This window comes from Bacillus rossius, chromosome 14 (genome assembly GCF_032445375.1).
Source record: "Bacillus rossius redtenbacheri isolate Brsri chromosome 14, Brsri_v3, whole genome shotgun sequence".
NCBI classification, from domain to species: Eukaryota; Metazoa; Arthropoda; class Insecta; order Phasmatodea; family Bacillidae; genus Bacillus; species Bacillus rossius.
Window position 1 is genome coordinate 2,024,984 of NC_086341.1, and position 18,015 is coordinate 2,042,998.

General features: G+C 37.8%; 1 protein-coding gene across 3 annotated transcripts in view; it reads left to right on the forward strand.

The window, feature by feature from the left end:
• Nucleotides 1–18,015, forward strand: part of LOC134538968 (brain tumor protein) — a 70,572-nt gene that overhangs the window by 39,874 nt on the left and 12,683 nt on the right. For 2 of the 3 annotated variants that reach the window (XM_063380610.1, XM_063380612.1), the window contains 3 exons: nt 1,819–1,982; nt 5,468–5,700; nt 14,517–16,545. In XM_063380610.1, the coding sequence (XP_063236680.1) occupies nt 1,819–1,982; nt 5,468–5,700; nt 14,517–14,621 (502 nt within the window). In that variant the 3' untranslated portion in view covers nt 14,622–16,545. Of the gene's footprint in view, nt 1–1,818; nt 1,983–5,467; nt 5,701–14,516; nt 16,546–18,015 lie in introns of those variants that run through there. The other variant, XM_063380611.1, reaches the window with a different exon arrangement.

Consider the following 18,015-nt stretch of genomic DNA (forward strand, 5'->3'; position numbering starts at 1 on the left):
AGAGAGACGTTTATCTACGTGCATGAATATTTTCACGGGAAAGAAAGTGAAAACATTGAAGCGGCCATGTTAGCAAACGTGTCCGTGCGTACATGTGTGATATTAACGCAAGCAATCAAATTTTTTACTGTTAAATGAAAACTAAAATATAAAATGCATTAATTTAAGTTTACAACACATGCAGCTTATATTTGGCAACTACAAAAAAAAATTACGAAAATCTACTTCAGTCAAATTCATTAGCACTTTAACGAGAAAAAAAGATGGCAGCAATGTAGCTCTATGCTTTTGTCTCTCATTTGTTGAACGTACCTAGTGTTTTCCTAATTTCCTAACCCGAAAAACAAACGGTAATCTGTGAAACTAAAATATTGCGCTGCTATTCACAATAGAATTAAGGTTATTAAAGTCGGTTTTCTGTATCGCGTTCACGTGCAATGCAGTTAGAACTATAATAATTTTTTTTTTTTACCATTATGGGACGGACAAAATCTGTTACCGTGCATTCACGTGCAGAGCAATACAAATGCACCATTTCTATGCTGGTGACACTAACATACTTATTTGCAAAGCTTGCAACATCCGCATAAACTGTGAGAAGAATTAAAATTAATGCTATATAAATGCTCTATGGCAAAATATAAATGCTACGAACACCCATTATAAACGCTATTTTCCAGTGCCTCTTCTTATAATGTATGAATCACGAGTCACTGCATGTACTTAGTCCAGTGTCTCAACTGTAATCTACGAAAAATACCGTCCGAAAAATATCAAACTTTTGTACCCTTTGTAAAATTTCATCACGGTAAACGACGCGCTAGAAAGGAAGGTCTTCAATTAGCAAATTTTGTGACAATTGTTCAAGTGTATCACTCCATTTATTGGTGCAAAAACACGTTAAAAATACGTGAAAAGTAATTTCAATACAACTTTGAAATGTACTGCAGAGTTTATAAAAACCACACATCTTTATTTATGTTGTTGGCAATGCACTAAATATAGCCAACATATTACCTTTGCTGCAACTTGCCCTACTTAAACACGTTTCATATTTTAGCTTTTGTAAATCTTACGTAACGTCTTTGTATAGAACAGCAGTTGGCGACCATGAAACGACACGGAAAGAAAATGCCTGTTATATCAAGCAGCAACTTTATTCTTCTTCATGTTTACTTACCGCTACACCACTTATTAAATTAAATATCGTAATTATTTTCATTTATGTTTTCAATTTATGTACACTTAGTGAACTTAGAAAATTCATCAAGCGAAAACATTTTGCGTATATCTGAAACGAATAAACATGCACTAATGACTGGGATTTGTGTACACATGGAAGAATTGTACCGTCGGGATGCATTGCAGTATCAGAAAGAAGAAATAGGCTTGAAATTGTTTCAGTAGAAAATATGCTTGGAATTACTAGGTAATGTGGTGACGTGAAGAAAGATAAATCACGCCCGCGGAAAAAAAGCTTGAAATTACGGTTAAGGTTATGTGAGGACTATTATTGGCGAGAGCAAACATCGGTTATCAAAATATCGCAAGTATTTACCGATGTCCGATATTGAAAAATGTGCCGATATTACCGATCTCCGATATTGAATATTGAATATCGGGCCATCACTACTATGAATTGTGGGTGGGAAAAGAGAGGACAGTTGACTATTTATGTAATGTTCCATATTAATATGTGTTTAGATTGTTAAATTGTATTATGTTCTGTAGATAAACAAAATTTAACTACCTAATTGTGGCTGATGAGGTTGGGAAGTGAGGTGCCAGGGGAGTGATGGACGAGCGTTGGGCCTGCAGGTACATTGACATAGTGGCCGGGCTGGCTGTGACGGCCCAAGGACACATTGTGGCCGTCGACAGCGTGTCTCCGACTGTGTTCGTGATCTCGGAGGTGGGAGACCTGCTGCGCTGGTTCGACTGCAGCGACTACATGCGCGAGCCCTCCGACATTGCCATCAGCGGTGAGTCCTTGTTCTCTTATCCCCTCTGCCGTCTCGTCTCCCTCCCATCTCATCTCGACTCCCTCTTATCTCATCTCGACTCCCTCCCATCTCATCTCGACTCCCTCCCATCTCATCTCGACTCCCTCCCATCTCATCTCGACTCCCTCCCATCTCATCTCGACTCCCTCCCATCTCATCTCGACTCCCTCCCATCTCATCTCGACTCCCTCCCATCTCATCTCGACTCCCTCCCATCTCATCTCGACTCCCTCCCATCTCATCTCGACTCCCTCCCATCTCATCTCGACTCCCTCCCATCTAATCTCCCCATCTCATCTCATCTCCCCATCTCATCTCCCATCTCCCATCTCATCTCCCCATCTCATCTCCCATCTCCCATCTCATCTCATCTCCCATCTCATCTCATCTCATCTCTTATCCCTCCCATCTCATCTCCCTCCCATCTCCTCCCACCTGCATCTAAAACAATTAAGTTAGCTATATTTTTAAATACAGCAAAGTCATTTATTCTGTTTGTTTTTTTTAGGCTAGTTTTACAGGATAATCAAGGAAATGTAACTGTAAATCATTCCATTTTCACATTCTCTTCATGATTTAGTCTTTATTCTAGGATATTACTTTGAACCCTGTTGACTCAGAATGATCTAGGAGGCCATAGGCATAATTTGGTCGTGCAATTGGAAATTTTGACACTGAAGTGGTGATTACAAGCACCTGGGTCACCTTTTCAGAATGGAGACAACAGAAATTGTTAATTTAATTATTATTTAAATACCTTATGTGTAGAAAACAAATATTGACTGCATACGTACCAAATTTATGGTTTTCGTGTTCAGCTTTCGTGCACATTTGGCTTGTGCAAATATTTGAATTTTCGAATAAGAATACAAATAATAAAATATTCATATTCAATTCAACCTTGATTGCTTAAACTTTGAAATAATGAATATTTTTTTGCTTACGTATACCTCGTGAGTTTTGTCATATACTTAGTTCACTGCTGAGGTTGTCATTTGTGTGATATAAGTACTCTTTTTTGATGTTTAATAGGACTTTATAATCAAATACATGAACAATAAGTAACATTTTAAACATGCAACAAGTATAGTTTTTTTTTTTTTTTTTCTCTCTGCTGTCTTGTTAACCAGTAAAGGAAAACATCACGTAAACAATTCAAAACACAGCATATTTGTCATATCAAACATAAAAACAAAATATTATTTTTATTTTCATCACACGCACCAAAAGTGGGGGGAAAAAAAGTCAACAACCATGGACTACAATGCCACAAAAAATGAACACTCCATTTTGATAGGCATTAAAAGAAGTAATCATCATAGTTTCAACCGTTTATAAATCAATATTTACAACTTATCTTACCCATGTGATTTAGCATATTACTTGCTGTATACATCTATGACAAAACAGATGTTGCGACTCAAAAATATATTTAAAAAACGTAAATAATGGTTTAAGATTCTAAATGAAATTAGCACAATTTGTGTTTATAATTATTCTGAACTAAAATACAATTTACCTGGCTGCTGTTAACAACTAAAACTTGTGAATAACTAGGGTTGTAAATATGTAACCTTGAGCTCATTCAATCACTAATTTGGAAATACTCCATTTAAAAAAAAAGATTCACATTTTTATATATAAAAAAAGATTGCAATGATCTTTACTGTATTTTGCAGTTTGCAAAAATTTTCTGCATCAATATGTAGAGTAGCAGGTTGTGAAAAATAAGACTAATAGGAACTGAAATGAAAGGTAGGTTGGTTAAGTTAGCTTAGGTTAGGTTAGCTCCATAAATTAAAAAAATATATATATTTCATAATTTAAATATTTTCAGTATAATTATTGTTGCTGACTTAACTTACACATTACTTGCGTAATTCTTCAGAAGTTTTATTTGACATTAAAAAAAATTAGTGGAATTCTAATTCTTATTCTTACTAAGTGAATTTGAGATCCGTATTCACGACTAATTTTATAATTTTTTTATTTGATTTGATTCAAACTTAACTGATTTTGCCCTGGCCTAATGCACATAGATCATACGTACATCTAGAACATAAATGTTAAATATGCTGAACTCACCCTACAGAAACCCTGGTTTTTTTTTTTTCTTTCTTTCTTTCTTACCTTTAGTAGAATGAACACGGGATTCATGTTAATGTTTTAACATATTCATATTACTTAAAGGTCTTAACAAAATCAGTTTGATACTGCAAGTTAAGATGTTTAATTTTTATGTAAGCATTTGTAGCTACATTTTATATATATATATATATATATATATATATATATATATATATATATATATATATATATATATATATATATATATATATATATATATATATATATATATATATATATATATATATATATATATATATATATATATATATATATATATATATATATATATATATATATAGTAAATTAACTGGACAAAAGAAGTGTCCAAATTGGAAAATTTATAAATCTTAATAAACTCTATAAGTAGAGACCCGGAAAATTTGCGGGTTCAATGACCTCCAGGATAGACTCCAATGTCCTCTAGACACTCGGGCAAATGCCAACTGTTCATTGGCTGCTGACTTGTGAGACGTCTCGACTGGGTGGCCTGTGATTCGACACTTCTATGAGTGAGGGTCTCTAATTGGCCCTCAGTCCTCCAGATTAACAGTGAACCAATGGCAGAAGCAGCACTTGGGTAAAATTATTTGAATTTTAGCATAAAACGAAATGAATCCGCGAATTTTTCAGGTCTCTACTCATGGGCAATCGGAAACTCTTAAACTGGAGTATGTGACCTAGTTAGGGGTAGAAAGATCTTTAACTGAATCACGCAACCCTGTTGAGGTATTAAGATCTTTAAATGAATTACGCAACCCAGTTGAGGTAGAAAATTCTTTAACTGAAATAATCAACCCAGTTGAGGTAGAAAGATCTGAAGCGGAATTATGCAAACCAGTTCAGATAGAAAAACCTTAAACTATCTATAAGACTCAAAATAAACACTATAAGAACATTTATAAATGCTGTTTTCCATCGTTCCTAGCCGTGTGGTTGATCCGACTGTGTTTCTTTTGGGAAGCCGGAATTCTACGTGTGCACCCTCACAGTATTGCGAGTTGTAACTGTGTCTGATGTCCCGTGTCGCGACGAAGGGAAGGAGTTCTACGTGTGCACCCTCACAGTATTGCGAGTTGTAACTGTGTCTGATGTCCTGTGTCGCGACGCAGGGAAGGAGTTCTACGTGTGCACCCTCACAGTATTGCGAGTTGTAACTGTGTCTGATGTCCCGTGTCGCGACGCAGGGAAGGAGTTCTACGTGTGCACCCTCACAGTATTGCGAGTTGTAACTGTGTCTGATGTCCCGTGTCGCGACGAAGGGAAGGAGTTCTACGTGTGCACCCTCACAGTATTGCGAGTTGTAACTGTGTCTGATGTCCCGTGTCGCGACGCAGGGAAGGAGTTCTACGTGTGCGACTTCAAGGGCCACTGCGTGGTGGTGTTCAGCGAGGAAGGGCTGTTCCTGCGTCGCATCGGCGGCGAGAACATCACCAACTTCCCCAACGGGATCGACATATCGGACGCCGGGGACGTCCTGGTGGGGGACTCCCACGGGAACCGCTTCCACGTGGCGGTGTTCTCACGCGACGGCACCATCCTCTGCGAGTTCGAGTGCCCCTACGTCAAGGTGAGTGGCGCGCCAGGTCCTGGACTGGGGTCTAAGGCATAGCCCAATTAGGTTTTTTTATATTTATATTACTAATAAATACAGCGAAACCCCTTATTTACGTTTTCCTGTTATTTGCGCCTTATTCTTCAGGTCCGGTTTAGTTCCCATTTAGTCCAATACAATACTTTCACGCGAATTACGTCTAAAAAATCGAATACATCCCGCTATTTACGTCACGTAACAACCATGAACAACCAGAAAATACTGTGGGTACTTTTTAAGTGTAAATAACATTTGCTAGTAGGCCTAAAAACATCGTAAAAAACATAACGCTTATAGTCGGCAATGAACATTTTAAATTGCAAAATATACATTTTTTATAACATGAAAAGTTACTTTTAATTCTAAACATGTAATAATTTAAGCCTAGGCGTGTAAAAGTCAGAGTAATTATAGCAGGAGACAATCTAAAATGCACGAGGGAAAAACGTAAACTCACGAATGTATAAACGTAACAGGAATGTAGGGAATATTACGTGGCTGCTTGTATGATACTGTTTTTATGTCACAACTTAGCCGAAATACTGGTACGTGACATACACTTCAAAAGATAAAATGAGCGGAGTCTTGGTAACTGTTTTATACGTATTTTATAATTTCGGAAGTATTGTACAGTTGACGCATATTTTAGTACTAACCATTTATTTCTGGGGATCGTAAATAATTTATTACTGGTATCAAGACATCAAGATGAACATAAACTTGAACCTGTCACGGCAGCGAGAAAACTGGTGCGTATACCAATAAACTGGTATTAGAACTGAACAAAACTGGTACACGGGAGGTGGAGCTTATATTTTTTTCCGCTAAGCTCGCATCTATTGGCTGGCTGCTGCGAGTCTGGGCGGAGCGTTGAGTGAGTTATACTGCGCATGCGCCGCCGCGTCGTTACAGCAGCTGATCGAGTACTGTGACATTTCTCCGCGTACGTCGCGCTATTGACGGTAAATTTCCACCAATTGGTGGTTTTTTTTATTATTATTTATTTATAGCAATGTGTATGTGGCCCATATTTGTTATAAACGCTGCAGGTTGCAACTGTATTTATAATTTGAAGATGCAAATAATCTCCTTGAACAGCCAAAAAAAGCAAGCAGAAAAAAATTTCAGATTGTTTTGTTAGGAAGTACCGTAATCACTCGTGTAATGTCCGCAGTAATTTGACCACATTTTGGCCAAAAAAAATGGGGTGCGGACATTATGCGAGGAAAAATACAAAAATACAAAATTTTGTGTCTTAATTATCACTAAAAAGGCACAAAACGTACCTAAAATCAATTTGGATTTCACTAGCTAGGTATTTTAAAAGAATATTGCTGCGGGATCGCTTGCAAACAACCCGGCTTAGACCATGTTTACTTTGCTGTAATTGCCAACGGTAACTGTCTCGCACCCGCCGGAACATAAAAAAAAAAATACGCGCTACACTGAAATAAGTGTGGTTACGTAGAGAAGGAGGAAGGGGAAGGAAACATTTAGAGCGTGAGAATGGCCAAGGGAGGGATTCCAACCAAATGTAAACAAAGAGGGGTTCTGTTCTGTCCTGACACGTAAAACAGGGTACACACTAATTAAAGTTGACGTTTCTTTTACGCTGCGCTGCGTGTCTTACCTCAACAGAAAACAACATTGATCCATGTCAGCAAATGTGATGTTAATTTTTTTTTATAAATATAACATAACATTAAAACAGTTCAAATAATGAACTTACTTACCCAAAAAAAACTGATACTGCAACAGCACTCAAAATATTAATTTAGTCTGCATTTTAGTAACTGCAATTTCAAATAGGTAAATGTTACGAAAACCTAATTTAAAAGAAAATTATACACTTAAGAGTTTAAAAAAAAATGTAAGTCTTTCTCAACACATCACTTTCTAATCTGCTACCGACGCGTCGCTATCATCTTCCTCAGCGTTACTGCTTTCTGCGTCAGCATCGCTCCTGTCGTCATCTCTATCTTCCCAGATTCCATCATCTTCAGTTCCATCGAGACGAACACTTTTTTTGTGCACTTCAAACTCCCTTTCAGCAGCCCTGTTCCCATGCTCTTCAGCATAACGAACAACTCTTAATTTAAACAGCGCAGTGAAGGATTTATATTTACCCATTCTGTACTCTACACTACAAAACTCGACGCGAAACTCATGCCTTGAACTTGCGTGCGTGTTGGTCAGCTGTGTTTACCGTTACCGTGCTTTGTTCAGTTCAACGAATTTCCCCACCTTTTCAGGACAGGAGAGAAAGGACAGCTCAAGGTCACGGCTTTGTTTACAGAGCCGTCAACTTTCCATTCGTACTGCATCCTTTAGGGGTGGCCAAAGTTGTGTTGCCCGCCGTAGACGACTGGGGTGGACATTATGCGAATTTTTAATTTTTTCTTTTAAGGATATATAAATACAGTACACTCCCTATTTAACGCGGTTGTCGGGGGACATAACGTTTACCCGCGTTGTTGCATAACCGCAATGTTTCGATGTGACCAAGGTCAAAAGGCATAAAACACCGCCTGTGTTCTAATAGGTCGGCAAGCACGCACAGTATAGACGGCCCGCTGTTGTGCGGACTTTGCATCCGCAGTTTTCACTAAACGTGGGTGAAAAAATAAAAATAATAAATTTTAAAGATAAATATTAAATGTTGAATTGTTTTAATTTTTCCGCGTGCCGCGCACAGTTTGTCGCACGGCCTACGAGCGTGCCACACGCCGCCATACACACGTGCGGCACACAAGCTGCTGCCAGTCTCGTGGTGTCAGCCACAGTATCTGCTTCGTCAGTGTCCATAACAAAGTAAGTGCAGTGTGTGCGGTTACACTCGATTCTGTGGTCGAAGTCTTCTAAAAAGAAAGGCCGTAGTGATACTTCAAACCGAATATGAATCGCAAAGTACCGAGTTTGATTGACAAAATAAAAATTCTATATTTACTTACAGATAGCTTGTCTTTTGCAGAAGTAGGCCGCAGATACAGGAAAGAACGATTCTAGCATTCATACAATAAAAAATAAAGAATCGTCTATCGTGTCAAGTGGTTAAACTTTATTATCCATGCTTACAGTAAATTATAAATGGTCACGTGTGGGAAACAAAAATTGTGCCAATTTAATTTTAGCGCAATCAGTGACGCCGTATTAAAAACCGTGTTAAACTATGTCTCTACTTATTTCACCAAACACTGTGTCGAGTTGCTGAGTGTGTGTGGCTCGGATCGGCAAGTGTTATATTCCCCAGCCTCTGGATAAAGGTCGGGAGACGGCTACACATAAACATTTCCGGGACTTGTTTACTACCTCACGGCAAAAGTGGTACAGTATGGTTCACGTAAGTATTGAACCACTGGGAATTCCTGGGCAAAGATTAAAAATACGCTAGCCGATTTACTTTACCATTTAATGTTAAAACATTATACCAAAGTAAAAAGATGAACGTGTATAATACAATGAATTACCCAATAACATTACGTCTGTAGGTTTAAGTTGTAACAAAACATTTATATACAGATGTCCAGTAAAGTACCAATTAAGATTCTGGAGTGGAATTTGAAACACCGGACTACCTGATTTTGCCTTGTATGCAGGGACGCTGCTCAGTCAAGTGACTTATGCTCTGCCTGTGTGCTGCGTGAACACATTCCCTCCCTCCCCCCCACCCCCCCCCCCCCCCACTCCCCCTCGTGTTTCTGCCCGCTCCAATCTCTACCTCTCTCCATATTCTCGGCTCGCCTCTCCCTACCCAGCGCTTGCCGACAACCAAGCCTATCCAACATCAATCCCCAGCCGAGTCACGCTGGATAATGTCGCTGGACTATGGGCTTTATCAGGTCCCATTCCGATGCTTCATTTGTGAGATAAAGCGATGTTAAGAACTAGTCTTTCAGAAAATATCACTGGGCTGGATTGGACCATAATTTGAAAACCCTACAAGATAGAGGAATAATGTACGGAGATATCTTGTTTATAATTTCACTGCGGACATTTTCTACGCCTAGGCTTTTTTCTGCCCGATGCTTAGTTTGTTAGTTACAACGCAAATTTATCCTAATCGGCTATCAACCATTTATTCCATTATTATTCATTTCTGACTGGGGGACATGGTTTGACCCGCGATATACCCGATTTCGCGATCAATCGGGGCGCGATATACCGGGAGTTTACTGTAAAGGATGCGGACACTATGCGAGGGCGGACATTACGCGAGTGAATACGGTAATCAGAAAAACCTTTTGGCTTTCATTCTTTTTTTATTTTTGTCAAATGTGGTAAATTAATAATTGATTAAATACTAAAGTAAAATTTGTTGTTAGTGTGTTTGTACCTGCATTATAGTATGTGCTATTAAACAAAAGGAAAAAAAAATACTAAATAAGGTAAGCTGTACTCCTTTTTATACTTTTCCCTTTATTTACACTTTCCCGCTTTTTACACTTTTTTACTTTGTCCCCATGAAAAGTGCAAATAAGGGGTTTTGCTGTAACTGTACTTGAAAATGTCTGATCACCAATCACTTGCACTTAAAAGCTATCAATATCAATACAGTAAAACACCGTTTCAACGAACTTCATTAGAGCAAACAATTCATTACTACGAACTATGCCTTTGGACCCGTCAGACGTCCATATAACTTAACGTAAAAAAATTTCACTAGTACAAATTTTCTCGTGCAAATTTTTAAAATATTCTATAAATATTTGTTTGAACGAACACTTTTCTGCCCGGCACGGTAAACGAAAAACGGATAAAATCGTCGCCATTCACCCACAAACTGCCATCTTATTTATTTTGATACGCGCCATAGATGACTGCAATGGACTAGTGTTGAAATTAATGCACAAAACTGGTGTAGCGACTAAAGCGCTGCATTGTGGTGTTCGCTGACATTACTCTTTGTTCTATGCTCGCACGACGTGTTTAACCGATGGGAAGTTCTACATCATAAAGTATTGCTACACACACATCTCTGGTCGTTTCATTGTTTATTGTTTGAGAAATGTGGCTATACTACGAGTATAACTTATTTTTACATGTGTCGGGTCCATTAGTTTTTATAGTTTAAAAAACTGTACTTCTGAACATGTCTTCTAGGAAACGAAAGGCGATTGATGTGAAACTTGAAATGTTAAAAGCAGTAGATAAAGGAAGTAAAAAGACTGATGTGGCTAAAACGTTCAGTATCTCCAAATCAACATTATCCACAATTCTCACCCAGCGATCCAGTTTGGAAGACAATAAAATGTAAAAAAAAATTTCCTAACTTTTAAATTTTATATTTTTGATTTATTACAGCATTTTTGCAAACAGCTTGTCTTGATTTCAAAGGTAGGCTTACTGCTTTGGCAAACAACTTACCTACGTAATTCTGTATTGTACATATACATACTAGTATGTATGTATGTAGTATGTATCTTGATCCCAAAAAATAGCTGTTAAAGTAATTGATGCTTGTACCATTCATATTGGTATTAGATTTTCTACTTTGTTTTTTAACAAGATCAAGTTACGTTAAAAACCCCAAAACAGGCAATCATTTTGATTTCGGTATAAAGAACATAATTTTGGTCCCTTCGTGTTCTTTATAATGAAGCTCTACTGTATTAGACTACGTGTACTAGCTTCATATGGGAATAAACAAAACCAAACATGATTGATGCCAACTGGCGCTGGCTACATTTTTTATAAGTGGTACACAGCAGCAACGAAGACTAACCGATGAAGTTATAAGGTTTGAAAACTTATTTTAAAAGAAAATTTACACATCAGGCAACTTTGTATTTCTGTTAATTAAATAAATCAGTTTTTATATCCGAATGACTGTTAGATTACAAATTTAAAATACATTGTTTTGTACGGGAAAACTACGCACACAAAGCGCTCGGAATCTAACAGCAGAACTAAAAACATCATGCAACGTTTACGCTAAATATCTTTCTCCAAATTTTGATGTCCTAAATTAACGTTGCGAGAATTATGCTATAGAACACTGTAAATGTTCTACTTAAAAATACCGTATTTACTTGCATAATGTCCGCAGTAATTAGGCTACATTTTTGACCAAAAATATGAGGTGCGGACATTATGAGGTGAAGTCCGGAAAAAAAAATTTTTCCTCAAAATTTTACGTTTTGTGTAGAGTAAAAAAATTGTTCTCTCATAATTAGTTTACTAGCAGAGCGCTGGTGACTGGTGACCCTCCGCAGCGGATGTGAGAAATGTGACAGGTGTTGAGGTAATTGGGTGCCCGCGATTAGTGGAAGCCACTACTCATATTTTTTTCTTTTTCTTACTCGCTTGTGCGCTCTTACCTTCAGAAGCCGTAGCCAGCCTACACAAAATAAACGCTTTGCGTGAAAAGATATTTTTTTAATCTTTCATTGAGATGACCACTGACGGCACGGGGCAGATGTCTAATGTCTGCATTAGCCGGCGCCGGCGAGCCTCCCTCCCTGTCCCTTACCCTTTGTGTGTATAAAAACACCATGCGCATGTACCCCCACCACTTCTCCGCTACCTCCCCTACTTTGTGACGTAGTGTGAGTTGACGTGTACTGGCTTGTGCTATACAGTAGAACCCGTTTATAGTGAACCCGCCTATAATGAATTCCCGTTTATTGTGAATTTCCGTCTCAGTCCCGGCAAAATGATGTGAGGTTATGTATTAATTTATTGGATATAGCGTACAACTTTTGTCAATGTTGATACGTTTTCCCGCGTACCACGAACAAATTTTGCCGACATAATGCACAATTATCTCTATATTTTCATATAATTACAAGTTTTTTTCTCAAAACGTCTATTTAGGATCACATTGAAGATTTTCTCCGCAATAAGCTACTCGATTGTCCACCGTTTATATTATAAACAAGTCGTATTCGAGTGGCCTCGGTATGGTACGTGTAGCCAGAAATGGTGATCAGTCTGGTGAAAATAAAAATAGTTTTCCCTGCATTGTTAAAGAATGGGCGAACGCGTGTACATTTAATATGTTATCAAAATTAAAAATAAATTACCGCCACACAAATACGTATGTACATTATAGCAGCAAATTCAATATTTTTACGTCCCATTTTTATCGTTTACGTTTCGGACATTTTGATTGAGTAAGGTTCGTAAGACTACCACTAGATAGACCTCTGTGGACTAAATTTTTCCATAGAAAGTCAGAAAATTTCGTTCCAACTATAGCAACTGCGATACTAAATGATACGTAGTGATCTTTGATGCGCCAGACTCGTTATTTTTCGTTTATTTACTTTTGACGGTAAAAAGAATTTTGTTTTAATAAGCTGCAAATGTGCTTCAATAAGAAATACGTACATAAAAAAGGGTGAAAAACGCGTTAAAAAACGTAAGGCATTATCTGTGCGACATAAACTGGACATTATTGAAAAGGTAGACTTTAACCTCACTGTCCCGCACGTGTTAATAGCAAAGGAACTGGGAATTACAACATCCACATTAAGTACAATATTAAACAAGCTGAACAATCTTCTTTCTCAAGCTGCGAATACGTCACAGAGTACCTATTAAACGCCTGAAAAAAGGAAAATATGCATATGTTGAAAAACCATTAATAGAAAGTTTGTACATGTATAGTGAATTAAAAATAATATCTGCATTTGCTCATAAAACTGTTGCTTTGAGTATTTTCATTCTTTATTTTCTTGTCTTAGGCCTATGTGTAGTTAAGATTTTGCTTTTGAGTATGTATTGCCAATATAAAAGTTTTCCCAGATATAAAGTTTCCCCTCTATAGTGAACATATAACCTACTCCCTTCAGATTCATTATAACAGGGTTCTACTGTATATAGCCCATCCCCTTGCAACTCGCGTGACGTCACAGGCAGCTGCGCAGTGGAATGCGAGTTTCTGAGTCCGGACGGTTTCTCCACGCTACAAAACCCTCTCAGCGACCGCTCCGGAGAAATCAACAACTCAAGGTCAAAGCATTGTTGACAGCGTCGATAATTCTCCATCCCGTTACCGTGCCTTTCAGGGGTGGCCAAGGGTTGCTTTGTCTGGTGCGGACTTTATGCAGATTTTAAAAAATTCAATTTCAAGTATTTAAAAAGAAAGGTGCGGACATAATGCGGAGGTGGACATTATGCGATTAAATACGGTACATTATTTAAAAAAAAAAAATTGTGTTAGAACCACTTCTTGGTTTGAACCAGCCAACCGAGAAGAGTCTAGCGGCAGCAATGCTACCTTCCTGCAACTGGCTGCAAATGCTGCACCGCTCACGCTCGTTCCGGGGCCGGCGGCACGATTATATATATCATCTGAAACTTCCAATTATCAAATATGGCCTCGTATCTGAGCGCTCAGCGGTGCTATCTTCTAATCGTAAGGTTGACGGTTCGAATCTCAGCAGGTGCGAATTTTTTTTTTTTTTGTACTTGTAAAAATAAATACGAGTATGTAACATTTCAAAAGTAATAAATATATTTGAATAATGAATGCAAATAAAAGTAAATTTATTAATTAAATTGTAATTTTCAGGTAAGGACATGATAACTAATGGTCAATTAGGTTAGGTTAGCTACATTATAAATAGTTTAAAACTTTGTGGACGGTTGATTTGGTTAGGATAGTTACATTAAAGATACTTGGAAATCATGTAAACGGTTTCCTAGCGCTGGATAGCTACCGATCGGCCAACTTCGGAGAGGATTGGCATTTGCAGCCAGTTGCAGGAAGGTAGCATTGCTGCCGCTAGACTCTTGTGCCAACCGTGGTTGAAAGGGTGTTGTGCGGAGTGACGCGCCGGGTGTTGCAGGTGTCGCGCTGCTGCGGCCTGAAGATCACCTCCGAGGGCTTCATCGTGACCTTGGCCAAGAACAACCACCACGTGCTGGTGCTGAACACGCTCTACATCATGTAGGCGCGCGCGCGGCCGACGCCAACCCTTGATCTCGCATCCACTAGTTCTTTTACTTTGCACAATATTCGTTTTCTATGTTGTGTCATTTTTTGCAATCAAATGTATCATATACGTATATTGTAAGAAAAGATTTTTTAATGTTGATGCCATGAAAAAAAAATTTAATATTTTTTAAGTATCCCTCGTTCTCTCTTGAAGGAGGAGCAAAAAAAAAAAGTGTTTAGTTTTATACGAGTAGATTTAAAATTTATTGAAAACTCATTTAGGTCATGTGAGATGCATTTAGCATAATCTAAATATTTGTGCTGTTAATGGAATATTTTTACTTATACACTGATTTTAGTTTTTGATTTTTACACTAAATTATATTTTTTAGTAATAGTTGTATGGTTCCTAAAGAAATTTTTTATCTGCAGCTAACGTGTGCTCGTGTGTTTTATCAGCGAGGATGTAAACGGTGTTGCAATCTTAACAATATTTGCTCAGGTCGGCTCGCTTGTTTTTTTGTGCGTGCGTCTTGGCGCACGTTCTGTTTATGTTGTAATCCTGCAAGTGTATTTTCTGTCTCGTGTGTTAACTTTTGGACACAGTTTTTGGCCTCGGATGTAAGTGCATCTTATAGCTGTTCTCTGTATGTACTTTGCGTGTGTGATGTGTTAAACGGCTGTTCACTTGTGTTCTGTGCGCTGTGTTGTAAGGAGCTAAGAAAATGGTTTATTTTTTCGTAGGTGTGTTCATATTTTACTGTAGTTAGTCCTAATGAATATCTTTTTATGTTTCGATATTTGAAACAAAGCTGTATTGTACCCGTCATCGGTATCATTGGTGGCACGTGAGTGTTATCTTTTTTCCTTTCAGATCTTAGAGAGTGTATTTTCCAAATTTATCCAGTATATTTTGTATTTCCATGTGCTGTATTTTATTGCACAAAAAAAAATTTCATCGATTTTTGAGCTTTTGCGACTCATTTTTTCGAAGTGCCTGTGTGGTTAGTGATGGAACGGAAGGGTTGTTTTTAGTCACGTGGCCAAAAATATGCGTTTTATTTCCCCACTTGTCCCTTCCCACCACTTCACCAAAGGAGGGCAGGACTCGCCCTTATAGGTCGGGGAGTTTTGCGCTTTCTTGCGCCCTAGTTTTTAGCGTGGCCATCGGCAGTGATTCGGGAACCACTTTGTCGCGGCATCGCCGCCCGCGGCAAGTGGTCGGTAGCTGTTAATTCTCGCTGTTTTTGATTGATCTAGCTCTATGTAGGAAAATATTATAAAAAATACACTGTATTGTAAACAAGCCTGTGATATTAGTATCTTCAGGATCAGTTGTGACCTTACTAGTTCGTTGTTATTTTGTCTGGCGCCTATATTTACTAGTGGCAAAAAAAAAATATTAGCATTAAGATTCATTATAAACAAATATTTCTATAATAAAGTGTATGTAAATAGTCACAAATTCTATCAAAATCTGTAAGCTTAGGCTGTCCATGTTTTCATGCATGTTGCAGTTTCTTTCCGGTTGTTTTCTGGGTGTGGTGTGCGTGTCATGTCGGAGGTTGTTACTGTGTCTCGTCGCGTGTTCGCATGCCGGCGTAATTTCACGTCTCACACACTCACTTGTTGAATATATTTTTGTTATTTGCCTTAAGTAACTCAACAAAAAATTAAGAATTTTACACATGCATACATCTCTCTAATAATTATACATGATATATATTATACTATGTAAAACCTGCTCAGATTTAAATATGAAAACTATACATGTTTTGAGTATATGTATAAATATATTTACACAACTTTTTGACCTTATGGGTTGGAAGTCACCCATCCCTGGTATTCTTGAAACAATAAATATTTAGGATCCGCAGGCGAGCCTGGGTGATTTTCAACCGCATTTTAATCCCCATATGATTTACCTCAAAATAAACAAATTTTAAAAATCTACAAAAATGTTATATATATATTTGTGGTAATTGTGATAGAAACTTTTTTGATAATTTTTACAAATCACATATGTCTTTTTCAATGTGTACAAAATTTTTTTAAGGTAGTAAGTTTTTATCGTTGTGCAGAAATGAATGATATTTTCCCCTCCGCTCCACTCGCCAATAACACATATTCTCACTTGCGTCGAAGAGCGCTCCGTAATGTGTAGTATTTAGTGCCACTTTTTTTTACTCCCTATCACCAAAAAAAATTCATTAGCAATAAGTGTTAAATTTTGTCAGTATTGAACACAATATATTGTTAAGTCTCTGATTAAGAAAAAAATATCTTTGTATCATTCCATCCATAATTTAAAAAAAAAACCAAATTGTCAACTATTAGTTGAGGAAACAACTTGCTTCAAGTTGTGATCGTAAATGTATCATTTGTGTTTTTTCCTGTTGTGGTAGGCAAGTTGTTTCTTCAGCTGTTAATGCAGAACCGAACAGCACAAAGGTCATGTGTAGTTTGTGCTCTTGAAACCAGAAAAAAATACAAAAAAAATACTTTTTTCATGCCCTTTGTGCTTTTCCCGGCCACTGCACGAGCAGGTAAAAATGTGCGTGCGAAGTTGGCTGGCATGAGCGTTTGTTGCGTGTGTGTTCCGAGCCTGCCGTGCGAGTGGCGCGTCTGTCTCTTCCCTTGATTTAGTACGCTTAACGAAACATGGCACACGGGGTGTGGCGGCCGGCCGCGCGAAGCTGGCGCTATTGCGCTTGCGCGGTGTCTGGCGCCCGCCACCGGTCCCGTGTGCCCGGTGTTTGTATCTGGCCGGTGATCTTTGACGAGCCGCATCCGGCGCCGACGAATACGCGTCGCGTTGCGTTCGAGCCCCGGCAACTCCGCAACAAAAACCTGTTGTTTGTCTTCCTAGTTGCTCAGATGTAGCTCGGTTCGTCGCTGGTACGTCGTCGCGCGATCGTCTCCTTTGCGTTTCCATATTCCTCCCCCCCGATTGTGTTGTTACGTTTTGATTTCATGTGGACTGCTTTTGTCGACGAGAGGTTGGCCAATATATATTTTATTTGCTCGTTTAAGAGAAGTTAACTTAATTTTTTTTTTTTTTTTTTTTTTTTTTCAAGCAATGAACATACCATTTGAAATTTTATTATTACATTGTGTTATCTTGTGTAATATTTTTTTTTTTTTTACGAAGTTACTGATTTTTGTATAAGTTCAGAATGTTGATTTGAAGTCTCTAATTATCTTGTCATGTTAGACTGTTGTATTAGTTATGTTATGTTTAGTTTTTTTAAAAGAAGTTATTGCCTAAACTATATTTTGTTGTGATGAGTCAGTTAACTAATACCATTGTAAGATATTCTTCTACTAATATACAGTACCTTTTGAAAGTGCAAGAATATTTGTTTCTATATCTACAAAAACAAAAGAGTTGTTTTATTGACTATATTTAA